Source organism: Thamnophis sirtalis, unplaced genomic scaffold, assembly GCF_051295495.1.
Source record: "Thamnophis sirtalis isolate CommonGarterSnake01/CBP01778 unplaced genomic scaffold, rThaSir2_p1.2 scaffold_14, whole genome shotgun sequence".
NCBI classification, from domain to species: Eukaryota; Metazoa; Chordata; class Lepidosauria; order Squamata; family Natricidae; genus Thamnophis; species Thamnophis sirtalis.
In genome coordinates this window covers 21087260-21108114 of record NW_028261394.1, presented here as the reverse complement: position 1 = coordinate 21108114, position 20855 = coordinate 21087260, and the positions used below count along the sequence as shown (strand labels likewise).

Sequence of the window (20855 nt, the reverse complement as noted above, 5' to 3'; positions counted from 1 at the left end):
TTAGGAAAAGTATTCAGAAGTGCTTCAAGCAGCAGAGCACCAAGGTCAGCCATACCAACTGCGGGCACCACAGAATTAGAAGAGGGATCTTAAGCTGCAAGAGTGACGTCCTTCTAGTTCCTCTGAGATGTGTCAAAGATTGCAATTCCCCAGAAACCCAAATGAGCCCCTTTTCAGCTACTCACCAGTCCTTGAACCTCACTCAGGTCCCTGGCACCCATTTTAACCACCAACATTTCTTGCTCTGCCCATTCCTACAACCTGGTCTTTGCTCAACCTATTTTGGGGGACTTGTTCAGAATAGCAAGGCTTCTCTGAGCAGCTGCTTCCGTATCTTCTCCCCCAAGTTACGCTTGTAGGCTGTCCAGCAAGGGCTGTTGGGCCCAGAGACCAATTGGTGGAAGGCTTTGGAGGAGGAGCAAATCTCGCTTTCTCCAGTGCAGAAAGGAGCCTGCACCGCCAGTCGACCCCGCTTTCACATTCCCACCTTCCCCGTGGGAGGAAAAGCTAAAGCCCAGAAACACTGTGGCACACTGACTGGGGTGGGTGCACAGCCTACGAAGACGAGACAAACAGGTTCTAGCTAAGTGGGTTAGAAGGACGAGCTACCATCTCTCCAGGTCAGGCGGGAGGGAGGATCCCTACCTTTGCGGGGTGCAGCTGGGCTCTGCCGTGCAGCTCTGCATTTTCCCTGACTCGGGCAGGCTCTGGCATGACCTCTGAGCAACACCTCGGGAGGGAAGCAGGAGGGCGGCTTGGCCTGCTTTAAGGCAGGAGGATCCCGATGATTCTGCTTCCGTGGGGCAACAAAGCAGGCCAGCCTTGCAAAGCATCTCCCTTTGGCTTTGGGGACTGACGACAGGGAGAGAAGAGCAGGACCGGGGCCCACCCTGAGCCTGCCTCGCTGAGCCCCCCGTCTTACCTGCTGTCCTCCGTGCCTTGGCTGTGAGAATGCTCTGCTGAGCCAGCCAGGCAGGCAGAAGAAGCACCCGCCAGGCCGGGCTCAGCCCCCGGGGCCTGTGGGTGCTGCTCCGCCGTGGCCAGGGCCAGCGGGCCAGCCTCCGTGGGCGGAAGCGGTGGCTGGAAAGCTGGGGCTGTGTGCTTTCTATTCACAGTGCCAACTCTCCGGGGGTTTGCCTGGAAATCCATAACCTTGACACCAAAGCTACAGAGGAGAGAGAGAGTAAACACTCCATGCAGGCAGGCTACATGTAAACACAAAGAGTCAGTATAACTACTTGGGGAGACATAAGGTGAGTCCCTGCTGCTGGCCATGCAAGATAGGCAGCAAGGAACACACAAACTCTGCCAGCCAGAGTTTGACAAGTGCAACACATTCTGGCTTAGCTAGGAAGAGTGTGACAGGCATTGAGGACTGGCAAGATTGATAATCCCCCATCAGTTTCGTTTTGTGAGTGTGAGAGAGACAGAGATGGAGAGTGAGAGTGATGCAGAGACACAATACATCCATACTGGACAATTCTATCTTCGGGCAAACTAATATCTGCCCACTTTATCCCTTTAGCCCCAGGAATTCTGCAATGGTTTGAAAATATTTCCCTTCTCCGGAAATGTTGGAGAGTGTGGTGGCTGCCAGGCAGCTTTATCCGCAGGGCCTTTTTGGTATCCTCCCCCTGTGGTCCAAATGCCTGGGACACTCCAGCTGAGAACATCCCTGGTTAAGTCACAGACATGCATCGGTATCTGTTTAAATATTAATGGCAGGGCTGTGTGTATTCAGTGGCGATCACAGCAATAACAACGGCAGCCACAACAACAGAGACACAAAAGCCACCCACAGTCACTCGATAAGTGAGATGGGCAGCAGACACATTTAGTTAATTAATAATCAATCTAGCTTTCTCAGCACTAAGAAGCCAGGCTTCTTGTGCTCTGTCACAGGACAGGCAGACTTTGGTGCTCTGTAGAATCTGTTTGCCTTTCCCAGATTTACTGGCAGCAAAATGATCTAAAACAGGTCAAGGTAAACAAACCGGCATTTATACGTGCAACTTAATTATTCATTTTCTTGTTTTAGATGTTTGAAACTGTAAAAGTCCAGAATACACACAGCTCTAGTTAATGTGCAGAAACAAAAACATGAAAACTAGGTTACTGATGAATCCAACGTAGACCATGTAGAACAAATGTTTGTCTAGCTCAGGGACCTCAAACTCAGACTGGCATTGAAGCTTTGGCATACTTGATTTTTTTAAAAAGTCTTTCATGAATAGAGGGTCACATATGCCACTAAACATAATTTTACACACACACACACACACACACACACACACACACCACAGCCATTTCTCTGCATTTCATTTTGGCTAATTGGCTACTGAAGGTGAGGCTCACTTATGCAGTGGTGGGTCTGTGCCTGGATCATGGCCAGGAGGCAGGGGAAGAGGCCCTTCCCTGTAGTTTTGGGCCCCAGGCAGCGTTTCAAAGAGCTGGCACAGCTCACTTCCTTGCCCTGGGCACCTCCCAGGAGAGATCTTGCTAGGTGTGTTCTGGGGTACCTCTTTCCATTCTGGATACCTGTGCAGGTAGTGGCAGAGGTGGGGCCTGGAGCCAGGAGACTGTCCCTTCTCAACCCAGAGCCAGTGGACTCGGCATCTGTGATGAATGTGGCCAGAGCCGTCTCTGCCAGCCAGCAGCCAGCCAGCCGCCTTGCCTCTAAGTCAGCACTTCTCAACCTTGGCAACTTTAGCATGTCTGCACTTCAACAGGGCGTGGCCCCTGGGCTGGGAGTTTGAGATCCCTGGTCTAGCTGCTAGTAAGGCAAGGAAAAGCCAAGTGGCTCACATTGGAAGTCAGGCTACAACAGCGTTCAGGGAAGCCCAAAGCACACAGATCAACAACCCCTGCTAACCACTCTTCAAACTAAAGTCACAGCAAATTTCCAGACTGAAATTTGGTGTTCCAAAGACATGGTAGAATTTCTGGGGAGGCGATTGGCATGACAAAGGTTTTGGGTTGTCGTGGATTATAGAAAAGGGGCCTGTAACCGTTTATCGTGAGGGCTGCCAGCAGGGACACCTTCTTGCAGGCCCTACGCGGATCCCAAGGAGAGGCTGCTCCCATTGCTCCCACAGCGTGAGATCTCCCTCGGGCTTCTATCATGCATGGAACACGGTGAGAAGGAAAGAATGGCATGTACGTTACCTTTGGATCCTCCTTAGGCTGCAGTAAGGAGGGGAAAGGCACCACTCAGGGCTGGCTGGCCATGACCCCAGGCATGCCCAGCTCCTCTCTGTCAACACAGGCCGTGCCCGACTGCAGAATCCCTTCAGGAAGCCCATCAGGTGCCCTTGGGGCTCACTGAAGCAGCTGCCCTTTTAAAGAAGCTTCCAGGTTTCCTGGAATGAGGCCTTTAGGCCCAACACCCTGCGCACCTTGGTACTCAAGGGGATACATTTGTGCCTCCCAGGCTTGGTGACTGAAAGGAACACCATCGATAGTTTTTAATACTCCAAACCAGGGGTCTCCAACCTTGGCAATTTTAAGATTTGGGGACTTCAACTCCCAGAATTCAAGGTTGCCAGGGTTGGAGATTCCTGCTGTAAACCACCTTGGATGGAACCTCTCTGATTGGCTGCTAATATACAATATGAAGGCCGTCATTCTCAGAGGAACAAGTGTTGTGAGTGCCAACTAACATAGAAATGAATGCCAACTTCTGCCACAATTCAAACTTCATTCACTATGCAACATTCGGGGGGGGGGAGGGGGCTGAAAGAGTCAACAAGACTCTTTCGTGGTAAGAATATGATCTGTTTTTCTTCATTAGACAAAGAAATCTTTGATTTCTTATGTGCCAAGAAAAGGACTGTTGACTCAACCCAAGTTTGTGACTTCTGAAAGAACTTCAAACACCTTTGACTTAAGTTAAACAGCAACAAATGGTGTTGAATATCCTGCTAAACCAACAATAGGATGGAGGAAGGGAAGAAACGCTCCCTTTACCTTTCCTTTCTCAAGAGCTCCCCTTCCATCACAGCCATGCTGACCGGCCTCTTCCGCTCCAGGGTCCCTGAATCATAGTCACTCCCTGCAGGAAGGTGGTTGGAGTTCACAGCTGGCTGCCCCACAAATGCCCCGGACACATTGAAGTCCAGCTCTGCAAATTCAGGAATAAAAATGAAAATCCAAGTGGTTTAGAGGAACACAGCTTTCAGGCCAAGAACTTAACTTCAGAGGACAAAAATACTTTACAGCTTTCGCTTGCAAGTATTAAGGTAAATTCATTTTTACTTCCCTTTCCAGATTAAAAGTCAGACAAAGCAATACAACACAATGGGAATGCAGGAGCACGCACAGTCCGGAGTCGCTAGTGTTGCACATATAACAATGCGCAAGCTACATTGGTTACAGGTTTGCTTCTGGATCCAATTCAAGATGTTCGTTGTTACCTTAAAGCCCTACATGTCATGGGTCTATCTTTCCCTAATGAGACAAGCCTGCCCCACTTGCGCCAGCAGAAGAGACATGCTACAGATCCTGTGTGTTAAGGAACTCCAGCAGCGGGTTCAAGAAGAGCCTTTTCCGCTGTGGCCCCATCCCTGAGGAACACTTAAAATCTTAATCTGGGTAGTTTTAAAGTTTTAATTATTTTTCTGCTTGTTTTAAACCTTGTAAGCCACCCAAGTCACCTTACAGCCCTGGTGGCACAGTGATTAAAATGCAAGTGGGGCTGATTCTGCCCACAGCCAGGGGTTCAATCCTGACCAGCTCAAGGTTGACTCAGCCTTCCATCCTTTCAAGGTGGGTAAAATGAGGACCCAGATTGTTGGGGGGCAAGAGGCTGACTTTGTAGCTCAGAGAGGGCTGAAAAGTATTGTAGAGTGGTATATGTCTACATACTAATGCTATAGTGGAGACGAGTGGCATAAAAATTAATAAACAAACAGTTTGTTTATTTTCACTGCAAGTTAAAAAATTACAGTGGCACTCAAAACTTGTAATAAAAGCTCTGTTCAATGTTTCACTACAATGAATGCCTCTAGAGAAGTAGCCAGTAGCTGGGTGCAGATATTAAGACATTTCCAAGCTCATATGTCTCAGAAACTAAAACAAGTTAGAGAATTTAGGTACAGTAATAGAAATGCAACAATGAAAATCTCAAGAATACTAAACTTAAATGTTATACAAGAGAAAATTGGCATTAGATATTCTATAACTCATGTTTTAACCCAATCATGATATAGTGGATAATTCAATTTCTAAAAATTGTTGAAAATATGAAGGTTAGTTTGGATCCTGTTTTTACAACTGGCATTGCTGTAAAGCTCAACAATTCTGAAAAATGATTCATAGCAGAATGAAGCAAATCTTAAAAGGTAAGTATGTGACCCTTTTCAACTGCAGCATTTTTACTATATATTCCCAGAACATTTTACTATATATCCCTATAAAATAGCCCAGATTAGCTTTGTACATGCTAACTGCTATGAGGATATTTTATGCCTTTTATTAGAATGGATGTCTCATCCCTTCTAAGAATGGCTCACCAAATTGTAGGAATACAGTTCAACATCTAGAACAGAGGTATTCAAACTTTGCAAATTTAAAGTTGCCAAGTTTGGGGACCTCTGATCTAGAAGTTTGTTATTTTAAAAGTAAATCCGACATAGAATTTGATTCAAATTGCAAACCATTTCATAATTTGTTGTTCATGGATTTGATACATTTTTGGATTTTCTCTACATAAACATTTCTAAATTAAATACGTATTTCACTTTCTAAAATTTTTACTCTCAGCAGAATTCATTGTAATCTACAATTTCATTTTATATAACATTCATTATGTCTCCTGTTATTTATATTCTGTTAATAATTTAATAATAATTTTTAGATTTTAAAAATGCAATATATTCCATTACTTAAAAATTAATGATGTATTGAAAAATGGTAATTTCTATTAAATGGGAATGCCTTTTTCCCCCCACAAGGGATTCCCCCCACCCCTATTTATCCTGCTTACATCTTTATGTATTTTCTCTTTAAACGTTGAACAAAAACATATTTAAAAACAAAACATGTTTCCAAACTCGTTCTTTTCAGTACCTCACATGGGTTTTTTACAAGGATGAAAAAATATCAAAAGCAAACAGCACAGCTGTTCCATCATCAGCTTGCCAGTTCTCCTAGGAAGAACAATTGGGATCACACGCCAAGAAGAAAAAGCGTTTTCTTTACCTTCAGGAAAGAACCAGGTAGCGTGCTGGATGATGGGTTCAACAACGGCAACCACGTGGACTGAAGTTGCTGCTGCCATTTCTGCAAGAGAGCTGGGGAGAGAAGACCAGTGGCTCAAAAGATGTCCTCAGCAATCAAGAAAGATGATGAGATCTAGTCAATCTGCTCACCGGGGTCAAAGGATGCCTGGTGGAATGTCAACTGTTTACTGGATATAAGCGAGGGGTTCAAAGTCCCCTCCCTCTGAGGGCTTTTTCTCTTGCCCAGTTTTCAGGAGAAGCTCTTCTGAAGATGTTGCCTGAGGCTTCTAGAGCTGTCCCAATGGGCAGAACCTTCCCCCGTGTTGCTTTTAGGCGACAGGGTGTGTACCCTCCAGTGTTACCTTTGGCCACTCGGTTCTTCATGCATTCTGAAAATATGCGGATTGCTTTGACCAGCTCAAGTTTTTAATTAATTTTAGGATTTGCAGAACTGAATAATAAAAATATCCTTTGTGATGCTATTAATCTTTCTTGCACAAAAATGAAGAAACAGCACAGAAGTACTCAGTATTGACTTCTTATGCAGTGATTTAGTTTGTGCTGGACCTTTTCCATTAAAGAGCTAGTTAAAAACATAACCCTACAAATATTCAAGATTTGCTGCTCCTTGGCCAAGGGCCCCCTAGCTGAAGTTCAAAGAGCTGCCAAAGACAACAGATGCAGGACGGCCCGTGGTGATTGGCCCTGCTGATCTGGCAATTCAAGTATTAGAATTCAACACTTACCCTTCATTCTTGGCCCACAACAAATTTGGGCCCAGCACAATGGCAATGTTGCTAGGAGTCATCTTGTTAATGTCACTATACTGTGCGAGTTTTGCAAGGAATTTGATTAAATACCTGCAAGGAATAATCAGTGTTAGGCTCTATGGAAAACCAAAGGCATCGCTGGTCACAGAAAAACTGAGGTCCAAGGTACTTAGCTAAGACTGTCCTAGACAGTACAAAAATTCCACAAAAGCAATGTAAATTTCAATTCTTGCCTGGACAGGAGCAAATAAGTGTGGGAAACACTTTGGAGGGCTTACTCATGGGACTTCAGAGCCCCATAGAAAACACCATCCACTGGAATCCTTGTTGAAGTTTTCTAAGTGACAGTTCCATAGGTGGAGGCTTTGCGTTCACCATCTCTGGAGATGTTTATGAAGAGGCTGCGCAGCCACCTCTCCTGAGTGAATGGAATGGTTTTCCTTCATATTGGAGATGGTAAGACTATATTTGCATTTGTTTGATTCCTTTGTATTCCACTGGGGATTGGGCCACAGTCCCACACAGGGACTGTGTGGCAGCTCAGGAACAGAGCCCCTGCTCTGCCTCTAGAAGATGGGGGTCCAACTTTAAGTCCTGGCTGGCTGGCTGGCTGGGGAATTCTGGGAGTTGAAGTTCACAGGCCTTAAACTTGCCAAAGTTAATACTTGTCTTCTAGAACATTATAAACACAGTGTCGGGTGCCTCCATGTCAAACCCTCGCCTCACGTCCCAGAGCATAACTACCCATTGGTACAGCCTGGCTTCTTCTTCTTCTTCTTTTTTTTGGAAGAAATTTTTATTTTTATTTATTTTTATTAAACAGCACAAAAAAAATCATCATCTTACATTACATCTTGTAGAAAGTGTGTCAATTGGTTACAATTAGCTTTCGTGCATCTCTTCCACAGTCATTACTTATATTCATATCAAATGTCAAAGATTCTTAATGAGTCTTACTATCAACATAGCATAGTTCTCATTTGACTGAAATTGTTTTAGTGTCCTTATATATCATTAACTGTATCCCTTATCCTTATCATTCCATTATTAGTTGTTATAATTAATATTGATTAACAAAAAATCCTTTCCTGTTTATATCCATTTTCTTCTCATCAAATCAACATGTATGTGCACATTATTGCCCTTATCAATTATTTAACATAACAATCTATGTTACTAAATTACTACTTACTAATTATAAAACTTAGTTAATTTTTTGTTATCTACTTTCATATATCCAATAACATTACACTTTTATACCATATTCAAAATAAGAATTAATTAACAAAATTTCTAAACCTTTTTTTCCCAAATCACTGTTTGCAATTTATATCCAAATTCCTTATATTAAACCAGTACATATATATGTTGTTAACAATATCTCTTATCATTTCATTATTATCATTATTTGTTAACAAAATCATTTATTATTTATATCCCACTTCCTCACCTCCAGCCAACATAGAAATGTGCCTTGTTACCATTATCAACTATTTATTTAACAAAGCAATCTAAAAATTACTAAATTCCTACTTACTAATCATCAAACTTAGCTATTTTTTAATTATCAACTTTCATATATCAATCAACCTGTATCCTTCCAGAAGGTATATAGTCTTATTTCTTTTGCCATTTGTGGAATTAATCTTCTGTTTATTTCCTTGGTAAAGTTTTAATGGACATCTCTCCACACGTTGTTGCTTGTTGCATCTCTCAGGTAATCTCGGCGCCCTTTTGCTACTTTAATTTCTTTGATTATCAATCGTGCTTCTGATAAGATTTTTCTCTTTAAAACCATCATTTTTTCTCTTTTTTCTTCTTTTGTGCCTTGAGATTTGGAGTAGAGCTCCAGTCCATCAAATTCCCTTTTCCATACTCCCATTTTTTCGCTTTCAACCACTTTCACTCCACAAATCAAATCATTAGTTTTCTTATCTTTGTATTTGTGCCCTTGGCTCTTATCACTTTTAATTGCAGAGCTTTGAAGTACAAAGACAGTGAAATCAAAGGAGAAACAGGAACGAATGCATGGTTTCAGAAACTCTAGCCTCCAAGCAGCAGAATTTTCCTTTAACTCTCTTATGTTGTCTCAGGTTTAGGGGGAACAAAGTTTTTAAATGGAGCTTAATAGCAAATAATAGAAGGTTTTTGTTAGAGTAGAGAGGGAGATTTTAATCCTTAAATTAAAAAATAAAGCAAGAAAAAGTCGAAGAAGAAAAACCGGTCCATTCACTTTAAGAAAAGGAGAGAAAAAAACAAGTTGCGAGCACTTCAATCCATAAAGTGTAATTACAAAAAGAAAGAAAGAAAGCATACTAACCAAAACAATCCAATGGAGATCAATTCTGCCGCTTACTTCTTCTGCTTAAGGATTTAATTTAGCATAAAAAAGAAGTACTTTTGGGCAGTCTTTTTCAAAACAAAAAGGATTCACCAGATGATCACACTTTCTCTTTCCATTTCCTTCCGTTCCATAGCCGTCCCAACTTCATCAGCCTAGGCTGCCTTTTGTCGCCAGCTTGAAGGTCTTCTCTTGGATCGATCAGGGACTTGCGGGGTCCCTGAGATCAGCAAGACGCGGTCTTCCTGTTCAGGACGGTTGGACCACCCAGCGGCAAAAGTATCGGCAGCAGTCTCAGAGCATCAAGACCGCACGTCCATACCGTTGGGACATTGGCTCCTCCTCAGGTACAGCCTGGCTTCTATGATTTGCATTCTCTAGACTAGAGTTTGTACTGCAAACTTAAAAGTGGCCAACAACGCAGAATACTCCATTTCCAATGGAGGTTATAATATTACAGTGAACACATTCCTTGAGCTTCTGCATCCTGGAATTCTCCATTTTAAAGCCAAGGATTGAAGACAGATCCATTTGGAAAACCTTCGAGAGCTTAACTTACCTGAAGTTGGCCAGGTTAGGCTTTGGCAATTTCTGGCAAATCCTCCACAGGTCTTGCAGTTTCTTATCCTGGTCCTGGATGCTGTGGGAAAGCAAAATGTTCTCTTAAGAGTCACCTAAAAGGTATCCCTTTTATTCCCATGTGCAACAGAACTTTACTTGCAAAGCTACTATCAGCTGTTGCTGAAGAAAAATCTAAAATTGGAGATTGTACATTATCTACTTAGAAATATTAACCAGTTTTCAGGAAAATAACACAACAATACTCTATGTTTATTATTATTATTATTATTATTGTTGTTGTTGTTATTATTATTATTATTATTATTATTATTATTATTATTATTATTAAATTTATTTGTTGCTCATCTCCCCCTGTATGCATAAGAAAAGTATGAGAGAAACAAAATACCAATTGGTCAATGTAGGCTTGAGACAGAAGTCTTATCATTTATTATTATACTAAAATTGTATTACAGTGGCCAGGTGTTTCACCGGATTTGGCATTGGTTACTAGTCGGGCCCCACCCAGGGGCCTAGGACGTCGTAACGTATTTTTGTAATATACGTGCAGATCCAAGCAGTGCAGCTTTTTGCATTTGACTGATGGTGATTTTGTCAATTTTTAACTGTTTTAAATGTAATTCCAGTGCTTTTGGAATAGCACCTAGTGTGCCAATTACCACTGGAATTACCACTGCTGGTTTGTGCCATAGTCGTTGAATTTCAATTTTTAAGTCCTGGTATTTTGCGATTTTTTCATGTTCCTTTTCAGCGACCCTGCTATCACCTGGTATTGCGATGTCTATGATTGTGACCTTATTTTTCTCAACCAGTGTGATGTCTGGTGTATTATGCGCCAGTATTTTGTCTGTTTGAATGCGAAAATCCCACAAGATCTTGACCATCTGATTTTCGGTGACTTTTTCAGGCTGATGTTCCCACCAGTTTGTTGCTGTTTTAATATTATAATTTTTGCACAAATTCCAATGGATCATTTGTGCTACTGAATTGTGCTGCAACTTATAATCAGTCTGCACGATTTTCTTACAGCAGCTGAGTATGTGATCAACAGTTTCATCAGTTTCTTTGCAAAGTCTGCATTTGGCATCATCAGAGGATTTTGGCCTTAATGGCATTTGTGCGGATAGCTTGTTCTTGTGCAGCCAGGATTAGTGACTCTGTTTCTTTCTTTAATGTACCTGTTGTTAACCATAACCAAGTTTGTTCACTGTCCACTTTATCTTTTATTTTTTCCAGAAATTGGCCATGCAGTGCTTTGTTCTGCCAACTCTCCATTCTTGATTTTATCACATCTTTTCTGTATTCTTGTTTTGTCTGTTGGGCCTTCAGTAGATTTTTGTTCTTTACTTCAATTAATAGATGCTCTTGACTTTCTTTTAAGTAATCAGCCAGTGCATGTTTTTCTTCCTCAACTGTTTGCTTCACTTGTAATAATCCTCTGCCACCTGATTTTCTGGGCAGGTACAGTCTATCAGTATCACCACGTGGATGTAAACTGTAGTGCATTGTCATTAGTTTCCTGGTTTTTCGGTCCAAAATGTCCAAATCAGCTTGTGTCCAGTTAACTATACCAGCTGTGTATCTTATAACTGGTATTGCCCAGGTATTTATGGCCTTGATTGTATTTCCACCATTCAATTTAGATTTCAAAATTTTCCTAACTCTGTTGGTGTACTCTCGCCTGACAATAGTTTTTACTTCTCCATGCTTGATGTTATCCAACTGCAGAATGCCTAAGTATTTGTAGGCTTCATTTTTGTTGCATTTAATTAGTTGGCCATTGGGCATTTCAATTCCCTCACATGCAGTGATTTTGCCTCTTTTTATGGATACAGTGGCGCATTTTTCCATGCCAAACTGCATTGAAATATCGGTGCTGAATACTTGGACTGTGTTTGTCAATGATTGGATTTCTATTTCTGACTTTCCATAGAGTTTCAAATCATCCATATATAGCAAATGCGAAAATTTTTCAGCTTCTTTGGCTGTTTGGTAGCCTAATTTAATTTTTTTTAAGATTACTGATAGTGGGATCATTGCGATGATGAAGAGAAGAGGTGAAAGTGAATCACCCTGGAAAATTCCTCGCTTGATATTAACCATTCCATAGATCTCATTCCCTACTGCCAACTCAGTTCTCCATTGTTTCATCGCCTTTTCAGTAAAGGATGTAATATTTTTGCTAATGCCAGTTGTTTCTAAGCATTTTATGATCCAACTATGTGGCAGTGAGTCAAATGCCTTTTTGTAATCAATCCAGACCATAATCAAGTTCGTTTTTCTGTTCTTACAATTTTCTAATATCATTTTATCAATTAGGAGCTGATCTTTTGTGCCCCTGCTCCTTCTTTTGTTGCCTTTTTGCTCTACTGGCAAGATGTTGTTTGTTTCCAAATAATCCATCATGTTATCTGCAATAATGCCTGTGAGTAATTTGAAGGTTGTTGGCAAGCATGTTATTGGTCTGTAGTTTTCAGGTGTTGTTCCTTTAGTTGCATCTTTCTGAATCAAGTATGTTTTTCCAGTTGTCAACCATTCATCAATTTGGCCCTTTTGTAAAATTTCATTCAGTTGCCTGGCCAATATTGCATGTAAACTGGTGAGATATTTGAGCCAGAAACCATGTAATTGGTCCTTTCCAGGTGATGTCCAATTCTTTACCTCTTTAACTCGATTTTTGACCATCTCAGTTGTTATTTCTAATACTTGCATTTGTTTGTTGCCAATGCTTTTCTCAAAGTCATGTATCCACTTTGCTTTCTTGTTGTAGTCCTTTGCATTTTCCCACAATTCTTTCCAGAATTCAACTGTGGCCTGCTTTTCTGGTTTTTCACTTTTGGTGTCACCATTGACATTAAGACTTTGATAAAAACTGATTTTGTTTATATTGGATGATTTGTGCCTCATATCTTTCAATTTTTCTAGCTGTTGCTTTTATCTGCTGTTTTACAATCTCTACAGCTTCATTGATGTTTCTTGTATCCAATCTATATCTTCTGATTAGCCGATCTATGATTTTGTTGTTTTTAAGCCATTGCTCATGCATGTTCTTTAAGTTACTAGCATCTGCCCTTAATTTTTTGATTTTTTGTTCTAATCGGATTTTCCACTTTGGCTTTGATGCTTTTTCTGTTGTGTGACTAGGTACTTTGATTTTAATGCCTAGTTCATTAGTGACTATTACAGCTGCGCTGTACATTAACTGGTTCGTTTCCAAGATGGATCCCGATTCAATTGTTGAAAACACTGCATTAACCATTTTCATGATAGGGGCCAAAATTTTCTTAGGCACAGTTTTTAGTGATGGTAAACGTTGCCTTTTCTCATTAAGCAGAAAACGCTCCATGATCTTATCCTTCAATTCTTTTTGTTTTTGAATTAGTTCATCAGTTGGTTCAGTGATAACTGGTTCTAGTGGTGGTGGTGTTATTTCCTCCCCAAGAGCTTCTTCTGGGAGTTCTACTATAATGTCTTTAGTTGTGTCTTGAATATCAGTTATTATTATTGTTGTTGTTATTATTATTATTATTATTATTATTAAATTTATTTGCCAACCATCTCTTTGTGGGGCTACTCTGTGCAGCTTACAACAATACACCAGAAAAAAAATGATAAAACATAATGGAAACACAACATCGTTGCTTTAAAAAGAGCAGTGAAAGAAATGCAAGGAGAAAATCAAGAAAGTGGTTTCCAAGCACAACTTTTCAAAGACTTTTCAAGCATCGACAAGGCAAAACCAGAGATCCTGGCAGAAACCACCCTTACTTTGCAACCTGGGTCCACTCTTCATACAGGGCATAGGTCATCAGTGGCTCCGGCAGCTCCCTCAGGTAGGACTTCAGGGCCCCTGAAGCAAAAAGGAGGAGGGGGAGTCAAAGCAAAGCAGGCTGGGGCTGCAGCTGGACAGGCTGTAGCTGGGCTACAAAGGGATCCAAGCAGCTGTTCAGTTACAGCAGGAAGATGAGGGCAGCGACCCATGATGGCTACCCGTCTCCCGGCCAGAGGAGTGGAGGTGAAACCCCTTATTTTAAAACCACATCAATGATTTTAAAAAGCATGTTTAAAAAAATATTTCTCTATCATTTGGTCCTACATTTGATTTTTAAATGGTAGAAAACTACGTTTTAAATAGGTGGCACTTGGCTCAACAGCAGCAAGAGTGAGAGGAATCTAAGAATCCTTGGGACAACCGCTTAAGGATGAGCCAGCCGTGGGCTGCAACTGCTAAAAAAGCCAATGCAGTCGTAGGCTGCATCAACAGAGGGATAGAATCAGGATCATGGGAAGATGTACTACTTCTTTATTCTGTACTGGTAAAACAACACTTGAAATATTGTGAAAGGATTTGGTCATCATGATATAAAAAAGACGTTGAGACTCTAGAAAGAGTGCAGAGAAAGGCAACAAAGATGATTAGGGGAATAATCATTAGGCTAAAACATATGCAGAAGGGTTGCAGGAATGTCTAGTCTAACAAAGAGGAGGACTGGGAGCCATATGATAGTATTTCAATATTTGAAGGACTGTCCCAGAGAAAGTGGGGCGATTTAACCTATTCATCAAAGCATCATAGAGCCAAGGTGGCGCAATGGTTAAATGCAGCACTGCAGGCTACTGCTAGATCAGCAGTTCAGCGGTTCAAATCTCACCGGCTCAGGGTTGACTCAGCCTTCCATCCTTCTGAGGTGGGTAAAATGAGGACCCAGATTGTTGGGGGCAATATGCTGACTCTTTGTAAACCGCTTAGAGAGGGCTGAAAGCCCTATGAAGCGGTATATAAGTCTACTGCTATTGCTATTGCTATCTGAAAGCAGGACAAGAGGATGGAAACGTATCAGGGAGAGATCCAACCTAGAATGAAAGACATTTTCTGACAGTGAGAACAATTAACCAGTGGAACTGCTTGCCTCCAAAAGCTGTGAGTGCTAAGAAGAGATTTGACAGTCATTTATCTGGAATGGTATAGGACCTCCTGCTTGAGCAGGGGGTTGGACTAGAAGACCTCCAAGGTCCCTTCCAATTCTATTATTCTATAATTATTTTGTAAATGCTCCTTTTTTTGTTAGCTGCCTTTCCACTAGGCAGTTCAAGGAAGGTGCAGACATTTTAAATCAACTAGTGACAGACCCAAGGGGACCACCTAGAATTTTAATCTGACTTTTTGGGGAAGAAGCGGAAATATTCTGGAACAAACTCAGCAAGTGGGGCAGAAACTAATGAGGAGGACCTCAGTTGTGGCCAATCTTGAAACCAGCAAAAAAGTATGGCCACATAAAGAACAGATAAAATAGATGAAATGATGGTGAAATAGGAGGACAGATCTCAAAAAACTGAAGAAAAAGATGAACAAAGAGATAAGAAAATCGGAGATATTGACAGCAGAATGAGTGCTGTTGAAAAAGATAAGAGTGGAGTATTGGAATGGGAGATCGATAACTTGAATTTTACCTCAGATTCCAGAAGATAGAAGAAGGGAGAAATTCTGGCAGAAGCATTGGTGATAACTAAAGGGAATATGATAGAACGAACAGATGAGGGGTTTCGAGCCTTCACAAGACACTCAGTGAAATATAAGTTGCCAAGAGATGTCCATACAAGATTTATTAAAAAAGCAATTAGAATACAAATACCACAAATGGCAAGAAATAAAAGATTGCACTACTATTGGATGGATACAGGATGATGTAATGAAATGTTATAATAAAAATTAATTTGAATTTATTTAAAGTTAGAATATTTTGTATAAAATGAAGTAATAATAGTTATAGTCAAAAATGATTAATAATGATAATACTGTATACATATATATTGATAATATGAGATTTTATATAATTTGTAAGTGAGGACTATAGAGAGGATGCATAAAGGTTTGGTGACCAAAGATAAACAATTTTATAAAATATGAAATTTATCTTATCAATGGTTAAACAAAGAATTTTATAAAGATGTACTATTACTGGATGGATTTAGCATGATGTAATGAAATGTCATAATATAAATTTACCTAAAATGTAGAATATCTCACATAAAATGTAATAATGACAATTATAGTCAAATAAATGTATAATAATTGTTTACATATATATCAGATTGATAATACGAGATTTTATATAAAGTGTAAGTGAAGTCTATGGTGAGAATGTACAAAACGTTTTGTAACCAATCAACACACTGTACGGAACTGGAAGATGTTTTTATGTTTTATGTGTGTCTGTACTTGTTTGTTTAAAAATAAAATAAAAAATGTATACAAAAAAAAAAGTATGGCCACCAAGTCCCCAGTCGATTCTGGGTCCCTCCAAGCCTGGTGCAGAGCCATGAAGAAGAGGTTCGTCTCTTCTTTTGGGGTCCACTTACCGGCCACAGCATGAGGGTCTGAGTAAAACTCATCCAGGTGCGAGGAGGAGCAGTCCAGCGCTGCCTTCAGCTTCTTTAACTTGGAGGCTCCAGCAGCAATGCGGAATAAGCCCTGGGGAGGACAGGAAACACACTCTTCCCTTAGCCAGACTCCCTCTGGGATCTACCCTGCTTAACTCCCCATTTCATGAAAAAAGATCTCCTCTTCAAGATGCTGATGGTGCGAGACATCAGGGAAGTAACAAGAGTCAGTTTGGCTGAGCTCATGCACCACTTGGGGACATATTGAGCTGTGGCCACCGAGGTCCTGATGGAATGTGATGCCCTTTCTTTGAGCAAATCAGACACAGGCGGATCAGCTGGGAGAGAGTTCTGTCTTTTTTAGGCCATTACGGCAAAAGACGGCTTGAAAACTCATCTCAGCCAAGTGACTCTTCCCTATTTCTTCTTGGAATATTCTGTGAACAGAACTTGTGCTTCAAAACAGGAACATGTTTTTCCCCCAGAGCAAATGGATGGCCACAAACTGACAGCTTTTCACAAGTGAAGTCTAACTCATTTCTGACATCCTGCATGTACCTTCTTGTTGTGGTTTCCCCTAAAATCCTGATTGGCCAACAGTTCCCAAACTTTCTAAAATCTGAGACAGAACCTGGGCTCCTTCTCACAACACTGCTGCAAGAAGGAAGCCCTCGCGCTGTGGCTCGGGGGTGGGGGTGGGGAGGCATCCATTCTTGCAAGTCCTGGGTACAAGGCTGAAAGACACCTGACATAAACAGAGGTAGGGACCAAGTTCCTAAATACCAAACCATGATGTTGAACCTGCAGCTTTCTGCTCCAATATCCATTTTTGAGAAGGCAAATGGATGAACCCGAAGGAAAAACAAATTGGCCTAGATATGAAGCCCAAGACAAAAGGGAAGTCTGAAAGTCACACTGCTGCTTCTAGAAAACATAGCAAGAGAGCAATTATGCAAGAAATGGAAGTCAATCCTTGCTACCCCCTCTTGTACATGGGCTTTTATTAGCCCCTCAAGCCCTCCAGGGGGCTCCACTTCAGCTTTTTCTTCCTTTGGGGGTGGGGAAGAGGTCAGACACCTGGATGATGGAAGGATAATTGCACGACACTCCCTCCCAGTCAGGGAGCCTGGGGTATGCAGGTGCCCTAAGAGCAGTCTGGGCCAACAGTTTCCTACCAGAAGTGCAGTGAAGAAAGCAAGCTAAAATGACTCAAACAAATGAAAAGATTCAGGCTGCTTCCAAATGACTTGGCCAGCACCAGCAAGACAAAACAGCCAAGTTAGCCTCAAGTGTCTGCAAAACCTCCATCAAACCTTCTTCAAGGGATTTCAGGAAATTTGGCAGCCAACATGCCAAACTGGCCATCTCAGACGAGCAGAAGGCAAATGCCTTACGGAGGCAGCCGAATCTGGGAGCCCCCTGGCCACGGAGAAAGTGCCACTTTGGTCTAGGTGGTGAAGGCACCAAGATAAAAAGCAGGAGATCGTGAATTCAAGTCCCATCGAAAGCCAGCTGGGTGACCTTAGGCCAGTCCCACTCTCTTAGCCCAAACCATCTCAAAGGGTTGTTGTTGTTGTAGGGGAAAAAAGGAGGAGAAAAGTGTGTTGGATGTGTTTGCTACCTTGAGTTATTTGTAAAATAATAAAGGTGGGATGAAATAAATGGGGCTTGGCCCGTCCTGTATGTGCAAGTTGAACCTGCCCCACACAGGAAAAGAGAAGAGTGTGGCGCCCTCACCCACCTCCTCCTTCATGCCTGTTTCCAAGAGCATCATCACACAGGCCTCGATGGGGACGGCAATTTCTCGGCCACTACGCTTGAGGTGCTCCTCCAGGGGAGTCCCGAAAGCTGGTTTTTCAGTCCACTTGTCTAGTTAGAGAAGCAGAATTAAAAGTCAGCCACACAACTGGGAAACCACCATCCAGAGGGTAGGGGTGGGGGAGAGATCTACAGTACGGTCAGTAGGCATCACACAAGAAGATCTGAACCATTTGATGGCAGAGCCCTTTAAGTTCTGTCCCCGGGAAGAACCAGAATCCAAGTCTGCATCCTGGGAGTGATGGACCCAGAAGTGCACAGGCTGAGGTGGCTGGATTGGCCGGGGCTCTCAGCACACAAAGAGGTGACCCCTAGGCAGGGCTGGGCTTCTCCAACAGAACTACTTAGGTGAGGTCCAGAATGCTGCTACAACCACCATGCTTAGGGAGAAAAAGCGAATGGTAGGTAATCAACCCAGGGAAATTTTTTGCAGTTCTTCAGAAACGTTCATTCACACACACGTAACAAGGTTGCTAGAAAACATGTGATTTGGAAGCAGGAACTAAAACAAGATAGTGATGTTGGCTGCAACAATGCTTGAGGCATACTCTCAATTATCAGGTAATTTAATTAAGCAGTAAACCGTCCCCAGTTTTTCTTGCTAGGGTTCCCAGTCCTTGAGGTCTTTGTGGCAAGGGATGCAAAAGCAGGTGGGGTTGCCACAGGGATGAGAGCAGGTAGCTAAGGCAGGAAGATCCACGCCTTGTTGAATAAGGTGGCCAGGGGTGAGCTGTTCTCGAAGGGAAAGGTGATTTCTCGATGATCAGAGGTTCCTCCCAGGAAAACAGATGGTGACAATTCTGTCCAATCAGGAATAGCAATAGCAATAGCACTTAGACTTACATACCACTCCATGGTGCTTTACAGCACTCTCTGAGCAGTTTACAGTGTCAGCATGTTGCCCCCAATAATCTGCATCCTCATGTTACCAACCTTGGAAGGATGGAAGGCTGAGTCAATGTGGAGATGGTTAGGATTGAACTCCTGGCAGTGGGCAGAGTCTGCCTTCAATACTGCATTCTAACCACTGAGCCACCAGGGCTCCTAGAAAGCTATTCAACAGCTTTTTCCATTGTAGTATTGTAATCCAACTGTTGGCAATCTAGCCACCCCCAATTATGGATGACCTCAAATTGGCTCATCCCCAGGATGCAATTAAAAAAAATCTGTTTTTAATTCCATAGGTTATCCTGAGCTTCATGCTGATTGGGCAGCTATATACAGAGTGAGTACATAAATAAATAAATATCCTTTCTCAATTAAACAATCTGGAGAGTCACGTGAGTTTTGCCAAATGGCCCACACAAATAATTTAAAATCTCTCCAGTCTGCTAAGTACATTTAAGACCATTTCAATTCTCTTCTCTTCCAAATCAAAAGATGAAGACAGAGGCGCCTGAACAGATTGTTAGTTATTCAGGAAGAACTTAGAAAGGAGAAGTCTGAAAGCTCTCCGAGACATGTGATGCTTCCCCAAAGCTGTTTTGTCTTCAACCCTCTGTGGACAAAAATGGTGAATACTTGATGGCCCGCTCCGAAGCAGAGTTGGAAAGTGTCAGAGAGGCCCTCTGGCTCTGTGCAGCACTGAATTAAACCTCTCCGATAGGCTGGGATGGAACAGATTGGATGACTTGAGAGAAACTAGGCCCTGAAATAGTGCTTTCTGTTTGTATCACAACCTTCAGCCTTGGTGCCCCGCAAGGCCCAAAAAATGGTGCTCTTCTAATGTTGCTGAACTACAAAGGCCAGCAGCCTCAACTGTAAGGTCAGAGGGTGAGAGTTGTTGCTTGGCAGTGTCAAAAGGATCACAAAGTCCATCCCTGGAAGTCAGGACCTGCCACTATCTAGGGTAACTTCCCTCCCTCATTACGCTGCTTCACATAATGAATTTATGAAACCTACGGCCTTCACCTGTGGCTTCTAAAGGAATGTTTTGTTTTTTAAGGTTTAGAATATTAGCAGAACACATGTCGTTTCAGGACTAATTTACCTTGAGAAACTAAATGGACCCAGCTATCCTTAAAAACTATCGTCCAGTCTCCAACCTCCCTTTTTTGGGGAAGGTTGTTGAGAAGGTGGTGGCCCTTCAACTCCGACGGACCTTGGATGAAGCAGATTATCTAGACTCCTTTCAGTCTGGTTTCAGGCCTGAATACTGCACCGAAACCACCTTGGTCGTGCTGGCCGATGATCTCTGGTGGGCCAGGGATAGAGGACATTCCTCTATCCTGGTGCTCCTTGACCTCTCAGCGGCCTTCGATACCATCGACCATGGTATCCTTCTGCGACGGCTGGAAGAGGTGGGAGTGGGAGGCACGGTTTTACGGTGGTTCTCCTCTTACCTCTCCGGCAGGTTGCAGTCGGTGTTGGTTGGAGGACAAAGGTCGACCCCTAGGCCCCTTAAATATGGGGTGCCGCAGGGCTCGGTCTTGTCCCCCCTCCTATTCAATATCTACATGAAGCCACTGGGTGAGATCATTCGCTGGCACAAGATTAAATACCATCAATACACGGATGATCCTCAGTTGTATCTCTCCGCCCCGTGCCAACTCAGTGTAGCGGTGGAAGTGATGTGCCAGTGCCTGGAAGCTGTCAGGGTCTGGATGGGAGTGAACAAACTTGCACTCAATCCTGACAAGACAGAGTGGCTGTGGATGTTGCCCCCCAAGGACAATCCAGATATTCCATCTCTAAGCCTGGGGGGTGAAACTTTACACCCCTCAGAGAGGGTCCGCAACTTGGGTG

At 42.4% G+C, this 20855-nt stretch overlaps 1 protein-coding gene across 5 annotated transcripts in view; it reads right to left on the bottom strand.

Annotated features, from left to right (window-relative positions):
• ARHGAP17 (Rho GTPase activating protein 17) overlaps window positions 1–20855 on the bottom strand; it is a 96423-nt gene that overhangs the window by 6197 nt on the left and 69371 nt on the right. For 3 of the 5 annotated variants that reach the window (XM_087729076.1, XM_087729079.1, XM_087729077.1), the window contains exons 10-17: window positions 18034–18161; window positions 16272–16383; window positions 13680–13761; window positions 9889–9969; window positions 6965–7078; window positions 6199–6290; window positions 3967–4120; window positions 923–1165 (exon numbers count right to left, since the gene is read on the bottom strand). In XM_087729076.1, the coding sequence (XP_087585202.1) occupies window positions 923–1165; window positions 3967–4120; window positions 6199–6290; window positions 6965–7078; window positions 9889–9969; window positions 13680–13761; window positions 16272–16383; window positions 18034–18161 (1006 nt within the window). Of the gene's footprint in view, window positions 1–922; window positions 1166–1905; window positions 3184–3966; window positions 4121–6198; window positions 6291–6964; window positions 7079–9888; window positions 9970–13679; window positions 13762–16271; window positions 16384–18033; window positions 18162–20855 lie in introns of those variants that run through there. The other 2 variants (XM_087729081.1, XM_087729080.1) reach the window with 2 other exon arrangements.